This window comes from Macaca fascicularis, chromosome 4, assembly GCF_037993035.2.
Source record: "Macaca fascicularis isolate 582-1 chromosome 4, T2T-MFA8v1.1".
Lineage (NCBI taxonomy): Eukaryota > Metazoa > Chordata > Mammalia > Primates > Cercopithecidae > Macaca > Macaca fascicularis.
In genome coordinates this window covers 4,341,900-4,364,024 of record NC_088378.1, presented here as the reverse complement: position 1 = coordinate 4,364,024, position 22,125 = coordinate 4,341,900, and the positions used below count along the sequence as shown (strand labels likewise).

The following is a 22,125-nucleotide window of genomic DNA, read 5'->3' as shown; positions in this document are numbered from 1 at the left end:
CAAGCAGACTGTGAAAAATTTATAAATTAGAGATAAGCATCACACTCCAGAGGTATAATGAGAATTCTAAATTTCCTCTCCGCAAATAGTTAAATAAAAAACAAAATGAGCTTTTTCACAGGAAACTACTACTGCCTCCTTTTAAGCTTCTAAGGCATTCACTGAGGGGCCCCCTCCCAGCTTTCCAGGCTAACATCAGGATAATCACCCCAGGTACCTGGGTCCTGAATTTAACTCCTGTGATGCTCTAAAGGACTCTGGTGACGGTTCTGAACTTGACAAATGCTGTACCCAAAATAGTATATTCCCTGTTTAGATGAACTCTAAATTAAACTCAAATCCCCTTTGGTTATTTTTAAATCTGTAGTAGTTATTTTCTCATAAAGAGAAATAACTTTGATTATGAAAGGAAGCGATTTCTCATTGTGAAAGAAATAGAAAATACAGAAAAGTATACAAAGTAAAATAAAAATGTCATGCCATCGCTCAGAGAAAATCCTTTTAATGTTATTTACATCCTCCTAGAATTTACATGCATTCATACCATATTGTACTCATTTTTAAATTAAAGTACTATTTTTGCTATATTACTGTCTCATGACCTGCGTTTTGCATTTAGTACATGTGGATATTTGTTCCCTATCAATGAATGTATTGAATCCATAGTATTTTATTGTTAAATATTCCAATCCTGTATGAATGTACACATAGGTTATCTCCAGTTCATTATTATTTTAATAAAATGACAAAGAGTAATTATAACTCAGACAGTCCTGAAAGCCACTGTTTTGGAGGAAGTCCCCCAACATTTGGAAACCCAAGCAGTGAATTCCCCAGTTGGTCACCCAGAGATCTGGAAGGCAGCAGGGAGGTGGCTGGGAAGTGGGGCTTTGAAGGAAGACCTTGGGGGACAGTCCAGGGAGAAGAAAAGGGTCTGAGGCCAAGAGCGGAGACCCTACAGCAGGAAGGCCAAGGCGGACCCTGAACACAGAGGAATTCACCATAAGGACAAGGACTGAGAAGCGTGCGGGCAGTCACAGCTGACACTCACAAGGTGATTGCACAGTACCTTGGAGCCAGGCACTGCCTTTCAAGCCCAGCGTGTGTAATTGTCTTACTAAGTTGACTCATTTAACTGTCTCCATGGCCCTGGACATGTTACCAGTATTGCTCCCATTTCACATGGGAAGAAAGAGAATATGGCTTTAAATAAAAGCGACGTCACTGGATACCATGACATCTGCCAGGAAGACAGCAAACTTTTACACAGAACTGGAAAGATATCAGTCCACAGAGTTTCAAAACAAAAGTATTAGTAGAGAAATGTTTGGGTCCAGCAATGGAATCTGCCACTAAGAAAATTTCCAGAGACATCAGAGGCCATCCATCACTTTCCTGCCAATGGCTCTTGGGAAACATTCCCAGGCTTCACACAGCAAGTATGTAGTTACAGCTAGAGATCCAGGTGTGCATGTCTGCAAGATGAGCGCTCCTGAAAACATCTATAGGTTTCCAAGTATGGACAACTGAATACAAATGCTAGCAATATTGCTTCACTGGAAATTGTAGAAAAAATCAAGAAAAATTTTTAAAGCGACCAGGAGGGTGGAGAAAAACATCCTAACATCAGAAATAAAGTTTACAAGAATGAGCAGATATTTATAAAATTCATGACAAGCTAAGTTATCTGCAGTGAGTCACTCAGATTTAACTTGTCTGAACTCATGGCTTTGACAATTTTAACATTTCGTCTTTTCTTTGATATTTCTCATGGTGCTATTCCATATGTAAATAGTTTTAAATCGGGACAGCACTTAAAGCTAGAATGCAAAAACACTGTAAGCAGATAAACTTAGAAATAAGAACTCTAGGAAACCCACTAGGTAAGGATCCCTAACTAAATTACTTGAGCACAGCTGTTAAGTGAAAGCACAACCCTAGACATGGTGGAAACCCTTAAGCCTCCCATTAAGGGAATTCCCATTAGAGCGCCTCTCTAAAATTCGGGTCCTGGCATTTCCCCTGCGCACTCACAGAGCAGGCTGGGAGTCTGTCGGCTTCACTTGGAGATTTTGCTCCGTGTCTAAGTCAGGCAACCAAACGAGTAGAACAGGTATGGAAAAGACAGGAAAAGAGGGTGTTGTATGATCAGGAATATCAAGTTAAGGGGACCCCACAGTCATTGAGACCAATCACACTCTGCAAATCCCTCCATCTGTGCCAATGCAGCCTCCACCTAAAAGTCTCCAGTGATGGGAGAGCTATCTCCACGTAGGAGCCGCTGGATCTTTGAAAGTTCTGGATTTGAAAGAGCTAAGTGTAACCGGCTGGGGGCAGGGGCCCATGCCTGTAATCCCAGCACTTTGGGAGGCCGAGGCGGGCGAATCACGAGGTCAGGAGATCAAGACCATCCTGGCTAACACAGTGAAACCCCATCTCTACTAAAAATACAAAAAATTAGCCAGGTGTGGTGGCGGCGCCTGTAGTCCCAGCTACTCGGGAGGCTGAGGCAGGAGAATGGTGTGAATCCACGAGGCGGAGCTTGCAGTGAGCCGCGATGGCACCACTGCACTCCAGCCTGGGCGACAGAGCCAGACTCTGTCGAAAGAAGAAAAGAAAAGAAAAAAAAGAAAAGAAAGAAAAGAAAAGAAAGAAAAGAGAAGAGAAGAGAAGAGAAGAGAAGAGAAGAGAAGAGAAGAGAAGAGAAGAGAAGAGAAGAGAAGAGAAGAGAAGAGAGCTAAGTGTGCACAGGGCTTGGCTCCGTGCAGCTTCCACTCGTGGTCCCGTGGTATCAGGGGGGCAGTCGGGACAAGCCCAACCCCTTTCCCTAACACAGCCAAGTGTCGGAAAGCCTGCCTTCTTACTGTGTTCTTCCTCTCACGTGGATGACACCAGCGCCTTCATTGTTTCCTACAGGGCCTGCTTTAAGTATTCATTCAATATTTATGGGACACCTACTAGGGCTGGGCCTGTGCTATGCACACACACCAGTGCCCAGGGCCCTGACATCCCAGTAGGTGAGGAGTGGGTACCTGAGCATTCTCTATGAATATGCTCTTCGTGCCTTCTTGTCCTTAGAAGACAGGATGTGGCCTGGACACAGTGACTGGGGTGTGGTCTGACCACCAGAGAGACCTACCTTGTGGTAGATTCTGCTGCACCCTGAGAAACCATCTGAATTAAGTCCAGCACTGTTAAAAATTATGATTCCAAATGAACAAGCTGCCCTATTGCTAATTTTGAAAATAATTTTCAGCCTATTATCTTTTTACTGGTGACTGGGGGGCTCTCAGTACCTAAAAAACAGTTAAAATCTATCAAAGTAGCAGAGAGGAAAACAGACTACTCAAAGGTGGGCCGTGCAATCAATCCATGGAGAGCCTTTCTATCAGAAAAATGAAATTAGATTCCTATATTATTCCATATACAAAATCGAATTGATTATAAGAATTTAACATTAAGGAAAAAACAACCCAGTCTTTATGTTTTTAAGTAGGAATAGCTTCTTTAAAAGTTTCAAAATAAAAGTACAAAAATGTTGAAAGTTAAAAACTTTCTTCCTGGCCGGGCGCGGTGACTCATGCCTGTAATCCCAGCACTTTGGGAGGCTGAGGTGGACGGATCACGAGATCAGGAGATTGAGACCATCCTGCTAACATGGTGAAACCCCGTTTCTACTAAAAATACAAAAAAATTAGCCGGGCGTGGTGGCGGGCACCTGTAGTCCCAGCTACTCGGGACGTTGAGGCAGGAGAATGGCGTGAACCCAGGAGGCGGAGCTTGCAGTGAGCTAACATCGCGCCACTGCACTCCAGCCTGGGCAACAGAGCGAGACTGTCTCCAAAAAAAAAAAAAAAAAAAAAGCTTTCTTCCTACAAAAGAACTCATACATAGACAAAGTTAAGTTAAAGACAGCAAACTCTTTGAAGATGTTTGCAGCATTTGTGACAGAGGATTATTTCCAGAATTTATTAAGACCATCAGCAAAAAGACAATAACCCAATGGAAATATAAACAAAGGGTATGAACTGGCAATTCACAAACAGGAAAACCAAAATGTCCAAGTAAATATTTGAACAGATACCCAGCCTCACCAGTGGCAGGAAAATGCAGATGAAAATAATTCCATGTATTGTGTGGGCAAAATGTTTGAAATGTCTGAAAGCATCAAGGAGTCCCCCCTCTCTGAACAGAGCTCTCAATAGAGGGTAATTGGCAGTACAAACTGGAAATGCACGTATGTCACGGCACAACTCCATGCCTACATGCAAAACTGCCAGACACATGCAGCAATGTTCAACAGCCCAGATGCGGAGGTAATGTGAGTGCCCATCAAAAGGGGTACAGATAAGCAAAATCAGTGACACCTGAAGGAGAAAAGGCAGGTTGCGGAAAAATACGTACAGTATAATTCCACTGATGACCCTTAAACACACAAAACCATTCTATGCACCGTTTATACACATTGTTTATGCATACATTGCTTATACGTAAAGACATGGATGAGAAGGTTTACACACTGAATTCAAGCCAGTGGATGGCGTTGGTGGGCGAGGAAGGGGTGGTGGGTGCCACTGAGAGCTCTACAAAGGCAACGTCAGCTTTATTGGAACGTGATCTGAGGCACAAGGACTAAATGTGATTCTGGCTCGGCAGGGACTCAAATGTTATATCTAAGTTTTGAGTGTTGAATGTCAAGTCATCCTCTGCACTTTCCTATATTTAATTTCCTGCCCCACTGAAAAAGGGAAAGCACACAAATTAAATAAATATTAAACTGGCCCTCCAGTGGATAATTTAACAGCCCCTAATTACAGACCGGCTGATGGAATTAGGATCATGAGAGCCCTGGTGTCCTTTACTACTGTGCTGAGTGATCATCCACCGCTTATGTGTACCCTAAGTATGCAAGCCAGGAGCAGTCACACCCAAAGGGTGGCTCTTCACCACCCCTCCAGAGCCCCGCCTTTAAGGGCCAAGCGTGAGGTTAACAGAAGGGACAGAAACCCCAGAAAATCGCTCTCCTGGGAATTCCATCTGGGTAGCTCCATTTCCAGCATTCTGCTCTTACCCTACCAGCCCTGACAGCTGCCTCAAGAAAGGCCAGGCCGGGCACAGTGGCTCGCGCCTGTAATGCCAGCACTTTGAGAGGCTGAGGCAGGCGGATCGCCTGAGGTCAGGAGTTCAAGACCGACCCTGGCCAACATGGTGAAACACCTGTCTCTACTAAAAATACAAAAATTAACACGGCATGGTGGCGGGTGCCTGTAATCCCAGCTACTCAGGCTGCTGAGGCAGGAGAATCGCTTGAATGTGAGAGGCAGATGTTGCAGTGAGCCAAGCTGAGCTGAGATCACACCACTGCACTCCAGCCTGGGTAACAGAGCGAGACTCCATCTCAAAAACAACAAACAAAACAAAAAACAGGTCAACAGCCCTAGGCTGGGTGCCATTAACACTGAAATAAATAGGGCCCCATTGCTAACGCTTTACATAGACTGTGTGCACAGGGCTTTTCAAACGTCTGTCCATGCACAGGAGTGCCTGGACAAAGGCAGCTCAAGAAGAAATCTCAAGAAGAGATGTTGAATTCTCTGATTTCTCACAAAAACATTTATTGCTGAGGGAACCCTTGGTGTGGTATCCTTTCTGGTGTGGGTCTCAGAGTTGTGTCATAAGAGAGACACAGACCTAAGGTTCTAGTTAAAGGAGAAAACGCATTTGCATGGCCAAATGCAAAAAGCAATGCTAAACCCCAACCAAATCCATGAGGATTTCCCTTCTGCCTCCTCCCGACACAAACGCGAGGAGCTGTAGCAGCTCTCCCTGCGGTGGCCACGAGAGGGGAGGATGGCGCTAAGCTGTACTGCATCCTAGGTCCTTCATCTGCCCCTCATTCCTTCAGCATCCTTCCCAGCAACGCCTTCCTCTTCTGTACTTTTCTCCACCGTACCTACCAACATGCCACTCTGCATACTTTTTATTACTTATAATGTCTACTCAATGCATCATTTCATTAACTCTTAGTTCCCTGCTAGCCGGGATTTTTCATTATTTTGTTAACAGGCGAATGGGGTGCTCTGTGTTCCGTCCGTGCCTGCAAAACACTGAGGAGCCAGACACACAAAACAGGCTGTAGAACGGAAGCATTCCCATAACAGAGGCACAAGTCGCTCTGACTAACGGCGCTGAAATAATGCAAAATCATCCACCTACCAGAGAGCAGAATTCTTCCCAAGACATTTGTCACAGAGCTGGAATACTGGTATCAAAGCAGCTAGCGCACTTCCCCAAAGACACTCTGGTAACAAAAGAGGAAAAGAACGGCCTGCCGCAACACACACCCAAACTAGCACTTATGTACTTCATTCCTGCATATTTCTCTAGCAACTGGCCCAAGACCCTGGAGCCGAGGCCAGCTCCTTGGCCCCCACCAGCCAGCACTAAACTTGCAAACTGTCACCCAAAATGTGGTTCACTAAGGAAACTTCACAGCTCACTGTCCTTTTGGGGATGGGCTATGAAAATTCACACTGTGAGACTTCAAACTCATGGTGGCCAGCACAGGCCAGGGCCTGGGTGCCACTCCCCCAGGAAGGGCTGGAGAACACTGCGGTGGCCAGCACAGGCCAGAGCCCGGTTGCCACTCCCCCAGGAAGCGCTGGAGAACACTGCCCTCATGAACATGCCCACTGAACACCCAGCAACCAGGCTGAAGAACAATCCTGAACCCAAGCACACACTTCCAATTTCAGTGACTTTAGCCACGTCACACTTTTTAATGAGTGTGTAACATGAAAGGTACAGTTGGGCAGATGCTTGAGGCCACACACACTTGCACATCAGCAGAAGGTGCTGGTCCTTGGTTGCTATAACAACAGTGCCACCTAATCTACAAAGAGCTTGGAGGCCTCTCCACACCCCGGGGAGCTACCGCCATCTCTTGTAACCCTTTGGTATATTGAGACATGCACATACTGACACGGGCATTTTAGGACGTGTTTATGCCTCTGTGTGCCACGCATCCTGCGAGAGGGATTCTCTGCCTTCTCCTCTAACTTTTCACCCATAAGACTTTAACAAACCAGGCCCACGGCAGACATGCCTTTGGCTGGTGGTCAGTGCACGGCATCATCTCCCTTAGCAGCAGAAACACAGAGCAAGAAAAGAAGAGGTCTAAATATTTTCTCTTTTAATCCAGCTTCTGACACTTTCTGAAGATCTGTCTTTCCTGTCAACCACCGAGTGCAGGGCTGGGGCCCTGAGCCATCCCGGGCTCACAGCTCTCCGTGTCTCAAATTCATACCCTGAGAACCTGAGTATCCCCTAGGAAGTTCCGTCTCCCATAGACAGGCGTAAACACCCACCCACACTAGTGAGGTCACTCCCTTCCATTCCACACAGCACTCTGCAGTCAGGAAATTCCATCCACCGACCTGGATTTTCCTTTTTAAAAAGTCTCTGAGGACAGCCAGCCCTGTGGATTCAGTGGCCTCGGGGAGCTGGTGGCAAGGTCCCTGGCTCTCCAACTGGGAGGCAAAGGCACCGGCCCCGGCCAGCACATCCCGGGGTCCCCCATACCTCTGGGCCATGCTGGCCTCACTGCAGACCTGAGACGTAGCCCTGGGCCTGGGGAGTCGGAGGGGAATGGGAGCGGTGCTGCCGGCTTGAGGCCTCTGGGGGTAGGCAGGGTCCCGGGGGGCCTGTCCTCCTTTCAAAACACAGGCTCTATGGTGACAGACTTAAGAAAAAACAATGCTGGGCCTCAGCCCCCAGGGACCGCCTCAGAGGAGCGTGTGCTACAGCAGGGCCCAGGCTGGAGAGCCGCGTACCCATGCAGCAGGGCCCACCCTGCGGGCCAGGCCCAGACATGCCCACAGGTCCTCCCACGCTGCCCCTTCAGACCTCTGTGGCATCTGCTTGAGGGCAGGCCCCAGGACAGTGGGAGATGACACCTGCGGGCGTGCAGGGCTTGGCTTGGCTCTGGACTTAAAGCGGCACTCCATGCCCCTGCCTGGGATGGGGTCAGGAGTCTGCACCTGACTTCAGTTGAAGACGCTGGAGGGAGCACCCTCACTACTGGGCCTTCCCTTCCTAAAGCTTACGGGGCCTGGGCCTTCCCCAGCTCTGGGAATGGCATCTGCCTCTGCCTGCCTTTCCTCATGGGTGCACTGGGCTGTATGACTCAGCTCGGGCTGCATAACAAATAACACAGGCTCGTGGTTGAAACAGCAGACATTCACTTCCCACGGTTCTGGAGGCTGGAAGTAGAGAAGAGGATGTTGGCTGAGTTGGCTTCTAGTGGGACCTTGTTCCTTGGCTTTGGAGACAGTGTCCTTCCCCCGTCCTCATGTGGCCCTTTCTCTGTGTGTATCTGTGTCCTAATCGTTCTTTTTTTTTTTTTTTTTTTTTTTAAACAACGAGTTTTGCTCTTGTTGCCCAGGCTGGAGTGCAGTGGCACCATCTCGGCTCACTGCAACCTTTGCCTTGTGGGTTCAAGTGATTCTCCTGCCTCAGCCTCGTAAGTAGCTGGGATTTCAGGTGTGTGTCACCATGCCTGCCTAATTTTTGTATTTTTAGTAGAGATGGGGTTATATCATCTTGGCCAAGCTGATCTCGAACTCCTGAGCTCAGGTGATCCACCTGCCATGGCCTCCCAAGTGCTGGGATTACAGGCGTGAGCCACTGCACCTGGCCCTAATCTCCTCTTATCATAAGAACACCAGTCAGATCGGACAAGGGCCCACCTTCAAGACCATTTTCCCTTCATCACCTTTTTAAGGCCCTCCCTCCCAACACAGCCCCATTCTGGGACCCTGGGCTTAGAGTTCCAACACACATTTGCAAGGGCACAGTTCAGCCCATAACAACGGAACCCCAAAGGCTGGGTTTCCACCCCATATTCACTCAGAGAACACGAGGGTGTGACGACAGTGCCTGGGCACTGCAGCAAGAATGCTGAGAGCTGGCAGCTCCACGTATAGCGCTGTTCTATCTACCTCGGGTGTGTGAGGCCGAGGAGACTCTCAGGCCTGCCAAAATTCCCTAGCGTGTCATGGTTTAAAAATGATCTACCGAAATGTGGAGGTTAGAATCCATCGTCTCTACAACCGGTGACTCAGAAAATAGAGACTAATTTGGAAAAGAGCTGTCAGGCCCAACAGAATATTAATGGTGCTGCTGCGGTTGCCCAGTGAGGACACGAGGAACGAAACACAGAACATCACGCGCTCACATCTGAGCCAGCGGCGCTGCTGTGAGTCTCTAAGAAGTATCCGTGTTGCAGCTACTGAGACACACTTTTTCCTGCCCCAGTCACCTTCCGCCTCTACAAATTTCTTTAGATGGTCCTTTCAGCAAAGAAGTCAGTGGACAACTGGGTGGCCAGTGCCTTGGGATGCACACAGCCAGCTGGAGTATGCAGACTCCCCCAGAGCAGGCAAGGCCACGTGACAAGAACACCACCGAGTTCTCCTCTCCTGCACCCACCAGTCATGTGACCAGATCCAAACTCACCCGTTGAGGCTAATTCCCCATTTCAGTATCTGGGATAAGGACACAGGAAAACTCAGTGTGTGTTTTCCCGTTCTCACAGTCAACTCAACACTTCTGACACCATATGTTGGAGACCTATCAAAGTGTTTATCCTACTCTGTACTCTCAGGCAATACCACATTTCACCTGCAGTCTCCACAGTGCCTGGGGATTTCTCCCCAGGGGCAACCAATCAGTTCTGTGCAGACACCAGCAAGATGTCCTCTAATACAATTCAAATTCCGACGTTACCTACCTGGAGATAGCCTCAGATTCCATAGGTTGAGGGCTCAGTCCCAGAAGACTACCCCTCACTTCAGATGCCAGCTGCAAGCCCCAGGCTGTGGCCCGTGCTTTTAACCAACTGGCTATAAATAGGGGTTCCTATAACCCCCTCCTTGTCTTCAACTAATTTGCTAGAGCAGCTCACAGGACCCAGGGAACCACATTATTAAGGTCTGCTGGTTTTCTATAAAGGATATTACAGGACACAGATGGGTAGCCAAATGGAGACCAACATGGGGTGAGGCATGGGGAAGGGTGTGGAGCTTCCACGCCCTCTGGGCAGCACCACCCTGCAGGATCCTCCAGGTGTTCAGTAATCCAAAGCTCCCCAGCCCCAGTCCTTTTGGATTTTTACAGAGGCTCCATTACATAGACATGCTTGATCAAATCATTGGCCATTGGTGATAAGCTCCACCGTCAGCCCCTCTCCTCTTTCTGGGGGTTGTGGGTGGGGATGAAAGTCTCAAGCCTCTAATCCTGCCTGTGGTCTCTGGGGTGACCAGGATGGGGTCCTGAAGCTACCTAGGAGCCCCCAGCCACTAGTCATCCCATTAGTGTACAAAGGACACTCATCACTTCGCTGATTCCAAGGAGTTCAGGAGCTGTATATATCAGGAAATGGGAAGAAAGAGCACATGTATATATATTTGGTATCGCAGATATCAAAAGCTGGGATACTGCCTGCCTCACGGATTGTCAGGAGCACTCAACCATAATGGAAGAACGGTCCAGTTGGAAGACACCTTAGAGGCTATTTCAAACTTTTGCACACCGAGAACGTTCCACAGCATCCTTCACAAATGCACATCCGCATGTCTTAGTGACATAAGCCCAACTCACAGATTTCCAGCTTTGTGCAGCCCTCGTCGCTGGTGTGCTCTTTATAGCAAGGCTTCAAAGCAGCGCTGGTGTGTGCGTGGATGCTGAGAATGAACTCACGTCCACGCTGCCTGACCATACTTCCATGCGTCCGCCTAGCTGGGGTGCTTCATTTACAATGCAAACGACCTCTGCAGGAGACAGGATGGCACAGAGGCCTCCTCCTGAAGCTCTTAAAGCAGATTCTCAACCTCTGCAGCTGTAAGAAGGCAGCGGCTGTGAACTGACACAGAGCAGACACAGGCGCTGTGCAAGGGGTGTGTGCTCGACGTTCTGCCCTGATTTGCCTGTACCAGTGAAGGTGCCAACGGTCCCTGTAGATGTGCAGGAGCCTGGAAATGTTTGTTTGTACCGAGGGCAAATGCTGGATGGGGGTGGTGGACAGGGTGAACGAGACTTGTCCCGTCACTTTTGTATAGACTCTGTAACTTTAGAACCATGTGAAGAGATTACCTCTTAAAAATGGAAATTAGCAGCAACTGTAGAGGAAGCTGGTCGGAGGAGCGCGGCACGTGCTGTCTTCAGGAGGCCAGGATGAGGGCAGCCCGGGAGGGAGTGCAGGCCAGGCTTCGGGCTCCATGCTCCCACTGCCAGTGCTACCACCTCCCCAGGCAGGAGGAACCGCTAAATCCTGAAAACTAACAAATAATGGGTGTTTCTGCAGCATCTTCCACCGGCAGAAACTCTACTGAGTGCCTCAGCTGAACGACTCCATTGGATCCTTGCCACAGAGTAGTGAAGGGGAACCTTGCTAGGGAAGATGCTGGTGCGGGGCTGGAGGATGCTGGGCAGTGGGGGCAGATCAGCCTCCATGGGGGCTTCACTTCCTCAGGTCTCCCATCCCCTTGGGCCCCACTTCCTCAGGCCCCCATCTCCTTGGGCCCACATTTCCTCAGGCGCCCATCTCCATCCTCCTTATTGTCCGCACTGCCTGGCTGGGAGCTGCAGCGGGAGCCTGGCCTCTCCTCCTCCTCCCAAAGCTTCCTTCCCCCTGTTCCACCAAGTGGACTAAGGCAGGAGGCTGGGCAGGGGGAAGGGGGATACCAAGTGAGGAAAACAGAGGGCGGTGGCGGTAGCCACATAGTCAGCATCGGAAGCAGAGCTGGCATGTCCCTTCTGAGTCCAGTCCAGCCTGAGTCAGCGGGGAGGGGCAGGGAGGAGGGGGCCTTCCAGGGAGAAGGCGGGGGCCGCACCAAATGCCCCTGAGGTGCCCGTGCCAGGGAGAATTGGCTTCCTGGAGCCCCGCTCTGTGCTACCATGAAGGGCGATTCTGTCGGCCTAGGTTTTGTCAGTTCTGTGAGCCACACAGGATTGGCGCGCACTGCAATGCTGCAGAGACACCAGGTGTGCTCCCTCCCTGAGTCCTCAGCTTCTCCCCCGAGTGGGTGCTCGCCAGCTCAGGGCCCCACCCCAACCCTCGAGGTCCCTGGGATTCCCGAGTTCTCACCAGCCTTGGAGGCCCCAAGTCACCCCATCCGGTACGCACACATCTGTGACACACTCCTCCCACACAGTCTCCCTCAGCCCCTCTTGACCCTCCTCCTCCTCAGACACACGCCTTCCCGGGGCCTGTACTTGTCAATCCCCAGACATCCCTGACTGCTTCCTGCATGCCCAGGCTCTGCGCTTGCTGACCCGGGCACCGTTCTCCCTGCCTCTCCTTACTGTGTCACAACGGGGGTTTCTGCATCTGTGCTGTCTCCCCTTCTACTGTGGCTGAGGATGGCAGGTGCCACCCGAGTTCGAACTCCTTGAGCATCCTTTGTGCCTAGAACATGCCAGACACGCAGCACAGATGAGTGTCAATGGTCTGGGACATTGCCACGGAAATCTCCAGCCCTCATGCACAAAAAAGAGTGACAAGGACCATACTCAGGAGGTCAGGGACTCTAGCTGAGAATTGGTCTAAAGTAATGGAAATGGGAAATGCTATAAATCCAAGCTCTGCTCCTTGGAATCATTTAGAAACTGGCCGAGGGCTGAGACATCCCTCTTGCTGGGTAGACTGTGATCATATTCAGGAGGAAAAGCACAACTCGCTGAGGGGATAAATTCTATTTGCCTAAACAGAGGCGAGGCTGCTGACACTCTGGAAAGTGTGAAGTGTGCTTTTGTGACCGAAGCTGGCCTCTGCATCCCCTAACTCAGCACCTCACAAAGTTTATAACCCTCACGCAGTGCCCACAAGCTGCAGGTGATGGCCGGCCTCCAGGTTCAGCAGTGAAATAGCCGAGCAGTAAGATCTTACAGCATGACTTCCTCAAGTCAGCAGGAAGTTTTGCCAGCCCCATGCTCCTCCGTGAAACCTCAGAAGGCCTGCTTCCAAGCCGCCTGCTTGTTCTTCCCAAGGTGGAGGCAAGACCAGTGCCCTCTGACCAGGTGCGTTCAGGAAGGGGTGGAGATTATACAGGAATTCAGATGAGTTCCAGGGAAGGCAGCTGCCAGGGTCTCATCAAATGCACAGTCACAGGAGGGCTTCCCCTGGGTCGGCCAGCTGGACTCTGGTCTGCTCTGCAGCAGGAGGCAGCTGAGCAGAGCCTGTAACCCCTCAGGACAGGCAAAGCTGCACCGCAGGGCGTGGAGGAGGTGCAGGCTGGACAGCCCCAGACAGATAAGGCAACAGGGGCTTGGGGCTTGTCTTGTCTGCTGGCCTAGGTGTCTGGAACGGCTGGGCCGCCGTTGGAGCCATGGAAAGAGGGGTCCAAGTGTCTGAGCTTGGAATCAAGGTATTCCCAAATTTTCTGCTCGAAGCCCCATAAGTTTCCATTTTCCACCACAGCCAGTTGGATTAGACTTGGCACCATTCGCACCCTAGTGAAGTCCAGCGCTTAGCTGATTTGGGGATTCTATGCAAAGCCAAACAGTGGCACAGACTCCAGGAAATCTACAGAACGAACAGAACATGTCTTCATGATGATTCAAGGTCAGGCCCTGTGGAGCAAGGACAGCATGGAGCCCAGAGGCCAGACTTCTTGGAGAAAGGGGCCCCAGAAGACAAAGGGGCCAGCACAGGCCAGCCAAAGAGTACCTGATACCTCAAAGGCGACACCAGGTCCATTTGTACCTGGATATTTTATATCTTGCTCTACAGGCTCTATCCATGTCTCATGTGCATTTGTTAGAAGTTAGATAAAACAATGCTTATTATTTTAAATAAAGACATTGTTTCTAACTATTTTAATCATTAATAACCTGTGATCTTCCAGATGGGCCAGCCTAGCAACTTGGGCGGTATAGCCACAACCTGGGTCCTCTGTGAGTATGATGAAGACATCACACAGAGTAAACAGCCTCTGAAACATAGGTCTGTGAAGTGTATCCACAGTCACCGAAGAGCAAGACCAGAGTACACATCCTTTACCAACCTCAGCTTCACATTCAAGAGTGAGGGGACATACTCAAGTCTACAGAGGACATTTAGAATAAATGGAAAGAGAAACTTAAGAGACAGAAAGGCAGAGAGAGATTTTTTAAAATCTTATTTTATAATTAGTAAAAATATAGGAATATAGTCACTTCAAAAGGTGACATTAGCTAAGAACATTAATGGGTTTTCAATATTTAAATTAATTCAAAGATGATAGACCCATAATGATGATTAAGGTTATTACAGAAGAGGATGATTTGTGGTGTTAGAGATCATTTACTCAAACCCTTGTATTTTAAAAGAAAGAAAGACTGAGACTAACAGAGTTCATTCATTTCTCTCAAAGGTAAAGCAGGGATCAGGACCTGGTTCTCCCACCTGCTGTCCCCACACCATTTTGCCTGGTTATTAGCCTCTCCCCCGACTCTGCTCATAGTTTTGTTCTTGTCGTTGCTGGTTTCTTGGTGAAATATGGGTCAAATAGATGGATACTCTTGGGGTAATGGTAGCCCACTCCCTAGCCACTGTGTTAAGCCTTGTATACTCTGCTGAGAAGGTAGATATTTTTGTCCCCTAACTCTGCACCTGGATTTATTTGCTGTGAAATGCAGGGCCCATTCCTACCAACCGTAAGCAATTTATTCTGTGGGTTTAGTCACTGCAGAGGGCAGAAACAAGATACCACTCCCTTTATGTGGCATTAAAAACAAACTCCTCTTTGCTGGTGGCCCTGTTTCTGTAGGAAGCGTGTGGTTTACCCAGAGCAAAGGGGCTGGCTGTCCTGCCAGACTTAAGCCAGATGTAGGGCTCCATCTATCTTGTTCACGGTTTTACCCCAGTCCCCAGCTAGTACAACCTGAGCACCCGATAAAGAAGAATCTATGCAAGGGAAGAACACTCCTCCTCAGGCTGAACAGAGACGCCATCTCTGGTTATACAGCAGCACTCAACTGACTTTCTTGTCCATTCTTCACTGAACTCCTTAAAAATTAAATCTTAGTTATAACTTCTGAAAATTAACCTCCGTAAAGAATCAATAATATATTTTAAAACGTGTAATGCTGTTGGAATTTTTTTCTTGTCTTACATTGAACACAAAATGTCCTATATTTATATAAAAATCACTGTGTTGACCTTTTTACATGTTCTTCCACAGCTACCTATTAATACTATGATGTCATATTGTAAAAACACACACACACAACAACTCAGATGAGTTTGATAATAAAATCACACAGCAGTTTAAAAATTTATCCACAGGGACATAGAATTAACTATTATGAAAGTTTGTCACCTCCCTACAAACACATCTTGACTGTTATTTAGATTATGTTAATGTGTTGTGTTATTATAATAAAGCCCTTATTACTATACTTGTTGTGGTTGTTAAACAGCCGTTAGCAACTATGAAACTGGGAAAATACACTGAGCTGCCTTGCCCATGAGTTATCACGGTTAATAATAACAGATCAAGAGCTCTGGGATCCTCTACAAGAAGATGCCCGCTTCCCTGAAATTTCAAGAGACGACTGTCAGAAACGTACTAACCCAACACAAGCATGATGAGGAACCCAAATTCTGGAAAATGTCCTTGGTCATGCTTGAACTTAATCTCTACTAAAAATACGGCACTCCTGTGCCGTCCCTCTTCCCGTGGGAACCCAGCCCCGAGCCCCAGCCACACAAGACCTCAGTCTCCTTGAGGCCTGAGGTGCATGCAGTGATGACTATGCCGGGGACCGCCTTAGTGCCTGGAATGGTTTCTCAGACACAATTCTCACCTATTTTTGCATTTCCCACAATATGTATGTTGGAAGAATCTTGAATAAACAAAAGGTACCAGTTTTAAAAACAACTGACAGGGTTTTAAAAGTTAAGCTTTATTATTATCCAGGTATGGCAGGGCAACAGTTCAGGAGACAACTGTCATCGAAAAGACAGTTTGTTACTCACAGGCCCCAAGAGAGGCAGCCAAGCCCTGGGGACCACTCAGCGATGCACTGAGCCTGTCTGGAGGCAGAGGGGGTGCAGGGATGCATGGACAGGCGCCTTTCACCTGGCTTCTGGGAAAGGAACCGGTGAGCCAGGCTGAGCCTGCATGGGACTGACTGGTATGGGCGGTTCCCGTGGGCCCTGCTGGACAAGGGGTTGCCCTGGCTGGCTGGTACTGGGCGCTGGGAGGATTAGGGCAGGGGGATGTGGGCAGACTGTGAGAGTCCATAAAGGAGGTGGTGGGGGTGGGCTCTGGATTGGTCGGTTTGCATTTGAAAAGTGCACTCCTGGGTGGGTTGCCTGCTGTGTCTGGGACTTAGAAACCCTGGGGAAGCAGCCTCTCCAGGGCTAGCAAGCCTCCTCCTACTCCCCACTGATGTCAAAGCATCAGATGCAGGAAATGACAAGGCCCAATTAGTGTAGGCAGGTAGAGGTCCCTTTCCCAGTCCTCAGGCTGGTGTGCTGCACCCTCCCAATGCCATGTTTGACCGTTGTGGTCTCAGGGAAGGGCTCTGAGATGGGTGTCCAGGGCGGTGGGCTCAGGCCCCACCCTGTCACTTACTCACCACCGGGTGAACTTGGGTCAGGAATCTCAACTGTCAGGGCCTCAGCCTCCTCATGTGTGAAATGAAGGGGATGAGCTATGTGATTTCAATGACCCTTGCAGCTTCCAGATTGCATGGGCCCCTCCTCGTAACCTGGAGCACAGAAAATCTATGATCCTGTGCTTGTCAAGGAGCCCAGACCCAGGGCCACTGAATTCCAACAAATGTATAATTCCCTCAGTCAAAGCCGTGCTTCCATGCATATTTCTAGGTGGCCTCAGATGGCCCCTAGGGTGAAGGCAGATCTTCCAAGGGCAGCTTGCTGGCCTCTGCAGTGTGGATTCTCGGTAGGAGTGCTTTCTCTGCTTTCTGTTTTAGCCTTACTGCCCCAGCCTACAACCTGGGGCATGGCAAAAACCTTATGAAGAGATGCATTGCACCTCCTAGATGGATACTGTTTGGGGTGCTCACTCCTTTATACGGTGACCTCTCTAGGAGGATCAGTGGGAGATGTTTCCTGCAGGGCTCGGAACAGAAATAGATGTGTTTACCTACACAACTGGGGTTTATTTATTTATTTATTTTGCTTGTTTTGTTTTTGTGTTTCCAGCCTGCCCTGCTGTGCTCCACTCCTTGAGAATCCAGCAATCTCAGAGTCAGACACAGGCCCACCTTCCACAGGGCTGGGGATCCTTTCGACATGCACCGTGGCGACTCCGCTCGGGCCCAGCTTCCTACCACTCCTCCTCCTCCTCCTCCTCTCCTTCACCCGAACAGACACACTCACTGATCGGCTTAGCCTTGTATGAAATATAGGTAAGTTTACTGACATCTTTCGGACATAAGATGGGGTGTCAATAAGGAAATACCCCCATTGATGTGACTTTATTTAAATCAAAGCAAACAACTGCATGAGAAGCTGATGACAAGATGTAACAGACTCAGGGCTGAGCTGGGTAAGGAGCTGGAATTCACACTTAGAGACCTGTCTGTGCTTGTCACGTGTGGATGGAGCCAGTGGTTTTCTTTACACTCAGTTTTCTTAATTCCAAAAGTTGAAGTAAACAACTTTCATTCACCTTATATAATTATTTAAAATAACATTATTTTAGGAGTAATTTCAAAATAAAATGTAAATATTCCTTAAAATTATAATTTTGTGGCCAAGGTGGGTAGACCACGAGGTCAGGAGATCGAGACCATCCTAGCTAACACGGTGAAACCCTGTCTCTACTAAAAATACAAAAAATTAGCTGGGCACAGTGGCGGGTGCCTGTAGTCCCAGCTACTCGGGAGGCTGAGGCAGGACAATGGCATGAACCCAGGAGGCGGAGCTTGCAGTGAGCCGAGATCGCGCCACTGCACTCCAGCCTGGGCGACACAGCGAAACTCCGTCTCAAAAAAAAAAAAAAAATGTGGACCCAGTTGGAAAGTCACAGATTTTCTTTCAAAATAATGTTATACTCATGGGTGTGTCAGTGCTTTCTAGAACACTGTATTTCATATTTTCCTTTTTAAAAAGAATTACGTGAGATCCACTTAACAGCACTTTCTCAACAGATTGTAGGAGCAATTAGCATTCTAATCTGATACACTCTGATGACATGTGATTATAAACGTGTTTGGGTTAACTCACTTAAAAATGGGCAACCTCGGCCAGGTGCGGTGGCTCACACCTGTAATCCCACCTCTTTGGGAGGCCAAGGTGGGTGGATCACCTGAGGTCAGGAGTTCGAGACCAGCCTGACCAACATGGAGAAACCCCATCTCTAATAAAAATACAAAATTAGCCGGGCGTGGTGGTGCATGCCTGTAATCCCAGCTACTTAGGAGGCTGAGGCAGGAGAATCGTTTGAACCCAGGAGGCGGAGGTTGTGGTGAGCCGAGATTGCGCCATTGCACTCCAGCCTGGGCAACAAGAGCGAAACTCCGTCTCAAAAAGTAAAATAAAATAAAAATAAATACTAAAATAAAATGGGCAACCTTAAGGGTGGGAGGAATGAGGAGTGTTTAATGGGAACAGAGCTTCAGTTTGGGATGATGAAAACATCCTGGAGATGGCGGTGCTGGTGGCTGCCCTGTGTGAATATATTTAATGCCACTGAACTGTGCACTTTAAAATGGTTAAAACTGAAAAATCTTACACACATTTCACCATCACATTAAAAAAAAAAAAAAGCAGAAACAATTTTTTAAAGGGCAAACTGCTAGCTCTTGATGAGTTGGTTCTCTTCACCCAAAACTTTACCTTTCAGTAACAGTAAAAATAAACGTCAGCTTTGTCATATTTTCTCCCCTTTGCTTCTGCACTTGCAGAAAGATTCCGGACACCCTTCCCCTCAGTTGTGAAAATACACTTGGGAACAGAAATATTAAGTTTTCTTGGGCTCAAACACAAGATAAATTAAAAACAAGGCAAACTTCAGCCAGCCAGACACGCGGACCTGCTCTTGGCACCGCTCCGAGACCCGTGTTCATGATCTGTGAGATTCCACTCTGCCCAGAAAACAGCTTGCCTCTGGCCGCCCAAGCTCTGTCACACCTGTGATTTCCCGGCAGTAAATAAAAACTGCCAAGCTCCCTGGGACCCCCATTTCCCGCGTGCCCTCCCTTACCTTTCTGAGGAACAGTCTCTGCAGCTTCTTGTGCGGCAGCCTGATCATCATGATGCACTCCCCAGTGCCCGGGGGCCGGGCTCCCCTCGCCGGCCAGCCATTCTGCCCGGGCAGCCGCCACTCCTTTTATCACCTCCTGGGCTGCCGCGCCCGCCCTCACCAGGCAGCTGCACCGCACAGCCCCTCTTCCCTCCCCTCACCCCTCTCCGGGCAGCCACAGATTCCCAAGCCAGGAGCCCTGCCCCTCATAGGCACCAGCTGTGAGGTGAAAATGCTCTGGCTACAGACAAAACCCCCGCTTTGCAAACTCAGAAGCAAAGGAGAGAAGCTGCGAAAACCTCAGCCCCGAGGCTGGCCATCTCCTCTGATGCCAACGCGAAGTTACTCATGCTGCTCCGAATCCCAGCAGGCTGGAACACAACATCTGGCAGAAGTCGGCAAAGCAAAAGCGTCACTTGGAGGCAATCAAATGTCAGAAACCGTCAGAGACACTCCGAGGGGCAGGCCTGAGGTCCCCCTCAATGCACACCTGCCCACCTGCCCACAGCCAGGCTGGCAACGTGCCTTAGCAGCACATAAAAAGACACCTCGGTCCTTCTCTGTGTCATTTAAACAGAAAGGAGGAGCCAGTAGTAGGAGGAAGGTGAATGAAAATGGTTGCTTATTTCTTTAGGCGGCGCTGGGTCAATGAATGCACACCAAGGGTGCAAGGATGGCATCACCCTGTATTACCCCTTCAGATGATGCCTCTGCCCCAGAAACAGGCACATGCACATGCATGCACGCTCTCTCTACAACCTCCTCCTGGGCTAACTCGGATGTGTCTTCTCTGGCTAACAAACATTTGCTTCGTTTTCCTGATCAAAACTGAGTTCCCACATTTCCAGTACGTCGGCCCCTTTCTTGCTTTCACTTGCCATGGAGCCCTGCCTTGGTGCCACCAGAAGTGTCCAGGGCTCCGCGTGATTGGCAGCCACTGAGTGAAGGCGGCAGGTTCAGAGTCAGACCCAGGACACTGGCGGACTTTCCCTTGCTTACTGGTATAGCTTCTTGTTAATACATAAACAGCCTTCTCTGAAAACCTACAGATGCAACACAAGAGACCTACCAACTGACAATCGCCTTTGAGATGACAGACAATAGAGGTCATGGCTAACTAAGAATGCAGGTATGGAAATAAACAGATTTTATAAAAACACAGGACGTGAAAAGAAGGAATGAAAGGCAAAGAGGAAATTTAAGACTGAAATGGATAGAAATGACCTTGATTTAGGGCAATGCGGTGCTGAAAGACGGGGTCCTGTCCACACCTTCCTTATTCCAAGACATTGAGATAGAGAATATTTCCTTCCCAATCAGACAGAAATAGTCGAAGTGCAATTGTCCTTTCTCCAGTGGTTGCTATTTCAGGAAACGGGTTGTACCAAAACAACTTTTCACCCATTTTGTGGCTTCCAGAGCACACATGGCGTATGTTCTTTCCTTTGAATGCAGAGCTGATTAAAACTCATTTATCCAGGTCAATGTTGCATGTGTGTGTGTGCGTGTGTGTGTGCAGGTGTGTGTGGTCTACACAGATACATACATACTTGAGGTAAATAACTGAAAGGAGCTTTGGTCAGTCCTTCAGAGGGACTTTCTCAGGTATTGTTTTCATTAACCCTGCTTTCCACTATAGGAACTTTATCAAGAACCTATAATATAACGTTTTTAGAAACATATGCCATACATCTGCCATTATATACACTTTTTTTTCTATTCTGGAGTCGTTGGCAAACATTACATTCTAAGCAGAACGGTCACACTTCTGAGCTGTTACTTTGAGAATAGAGCACGGTTTGTTCACAGGCCAAGTTATGGCAACAGAATAAAATGCCTCTGTCTTCCAAAATTTCTCAATTACCTTTTGCTACTTTTGCTGGCACAAAATAACAACACAGGGAGATTAATAGAAATGAAGGCTCTTTCTAGTCTCACCAAATTTCATATGCGTGATTTTATTTGGGTCTCAGCACTGCTGCAGCGTTTCAGCCTTGACTTCTCTCTGTCAAATCATCAGGAGCTTTAAAACAATCCCAGTTCTGTTTCTTTTCCCTGAAATGAATGCACATCCACATTTCACCTCTTTGAAAATGCTGGATCTTAAAATATATGTGCAGCCTTTCACAGAAATAGGCACTCCTGCTTCCTGGAAACACACTGGTGGTGTCTTCTCACACCGTCTACCACCAGCTGCAGCCTCAGCTCCCGCGGAAGACGCAGCTGCAACCCAGTCCGTGTCCTCGCCCAGTGGTCAACGCAGTGCCGTTCCCACCATCGTACAGAGAGGTCTGTGCTTTGTGAAGCCCTGCTGCATGGGATTTCTAAGTGTCGAAGAAGGACAATATATTTTCCAGAAAACTTAACTCTGTGGTCCTTCATAAGTACTTTAATTTTTAAAATATACAGTATTCAGGTTTGATTGAGATTTAGAAATTTTTACTAAATTTTTGTTTGAAGGTGTGGTGTTGGGGCCCCAGTATTGTTTCAAATACACAGGAATAAAAATGGAAGGTTTCTTTTCGCTGTCTGTAACCTACTTCAATTGGTTGGCAAAGATGCGTATCTCATGTAGGGAAATGTTCCCAGCTTAGGCAAATCAGTGGCCCCTGGGGAATGGCAATTTGGAGAGAGGAAGGTGGGCTCATTTTGGTGAACAAATATTTCTTTACGTTATTTTACACACAGAGTAAAATTAAAAGGCTTCTTAAGAAATTGTAAACATTGTGTTTACAATTGTGTAAACATCTTCTTTTAAGGATATATTGAGCTGGTCTAATCCCCAAAGAAAAAATACCCAAGGGTCAAGCAAAGCAATTGAACTACATCAAAGATGAACTCACCAAAGCTATCTACTGAATGTCAGGGT

At 48.2% G+C, this 22,125-nt stretch overlaps 1 protein-coding gene across 4 annotated transcripts in view; it reads right to left on the bottom strand.

Moving 5' to 3' along the window:
• Window positions 1–22,125, bottom strand: part of RPS6KA2 (ribosomal protein S6 kinase A2) — a 451,568-nt gene that overhangs the window by 327,034 nt on the left and 102,409 nt on the right. Inside the window, exon 1 of one of the 4 annotated variants that reach the window (XM_045390401.3) lies at window positions 19,218–19,350. The exons of the other annotated variants lie outside the window; for them this stretch is intronic. Coding sequence (XP_045246336.1) covers window positions 19,218–19,268 — 51 coding nt within the window. The 5' untranslated portion in view covers window positions 19,269–19,350. Of the gene's footprint in view, window positions 1–19,217; window positions 19,351–22,125 lie in introns of those variants that run through there. 4 annotated transcript variants of the gene reach the window in all.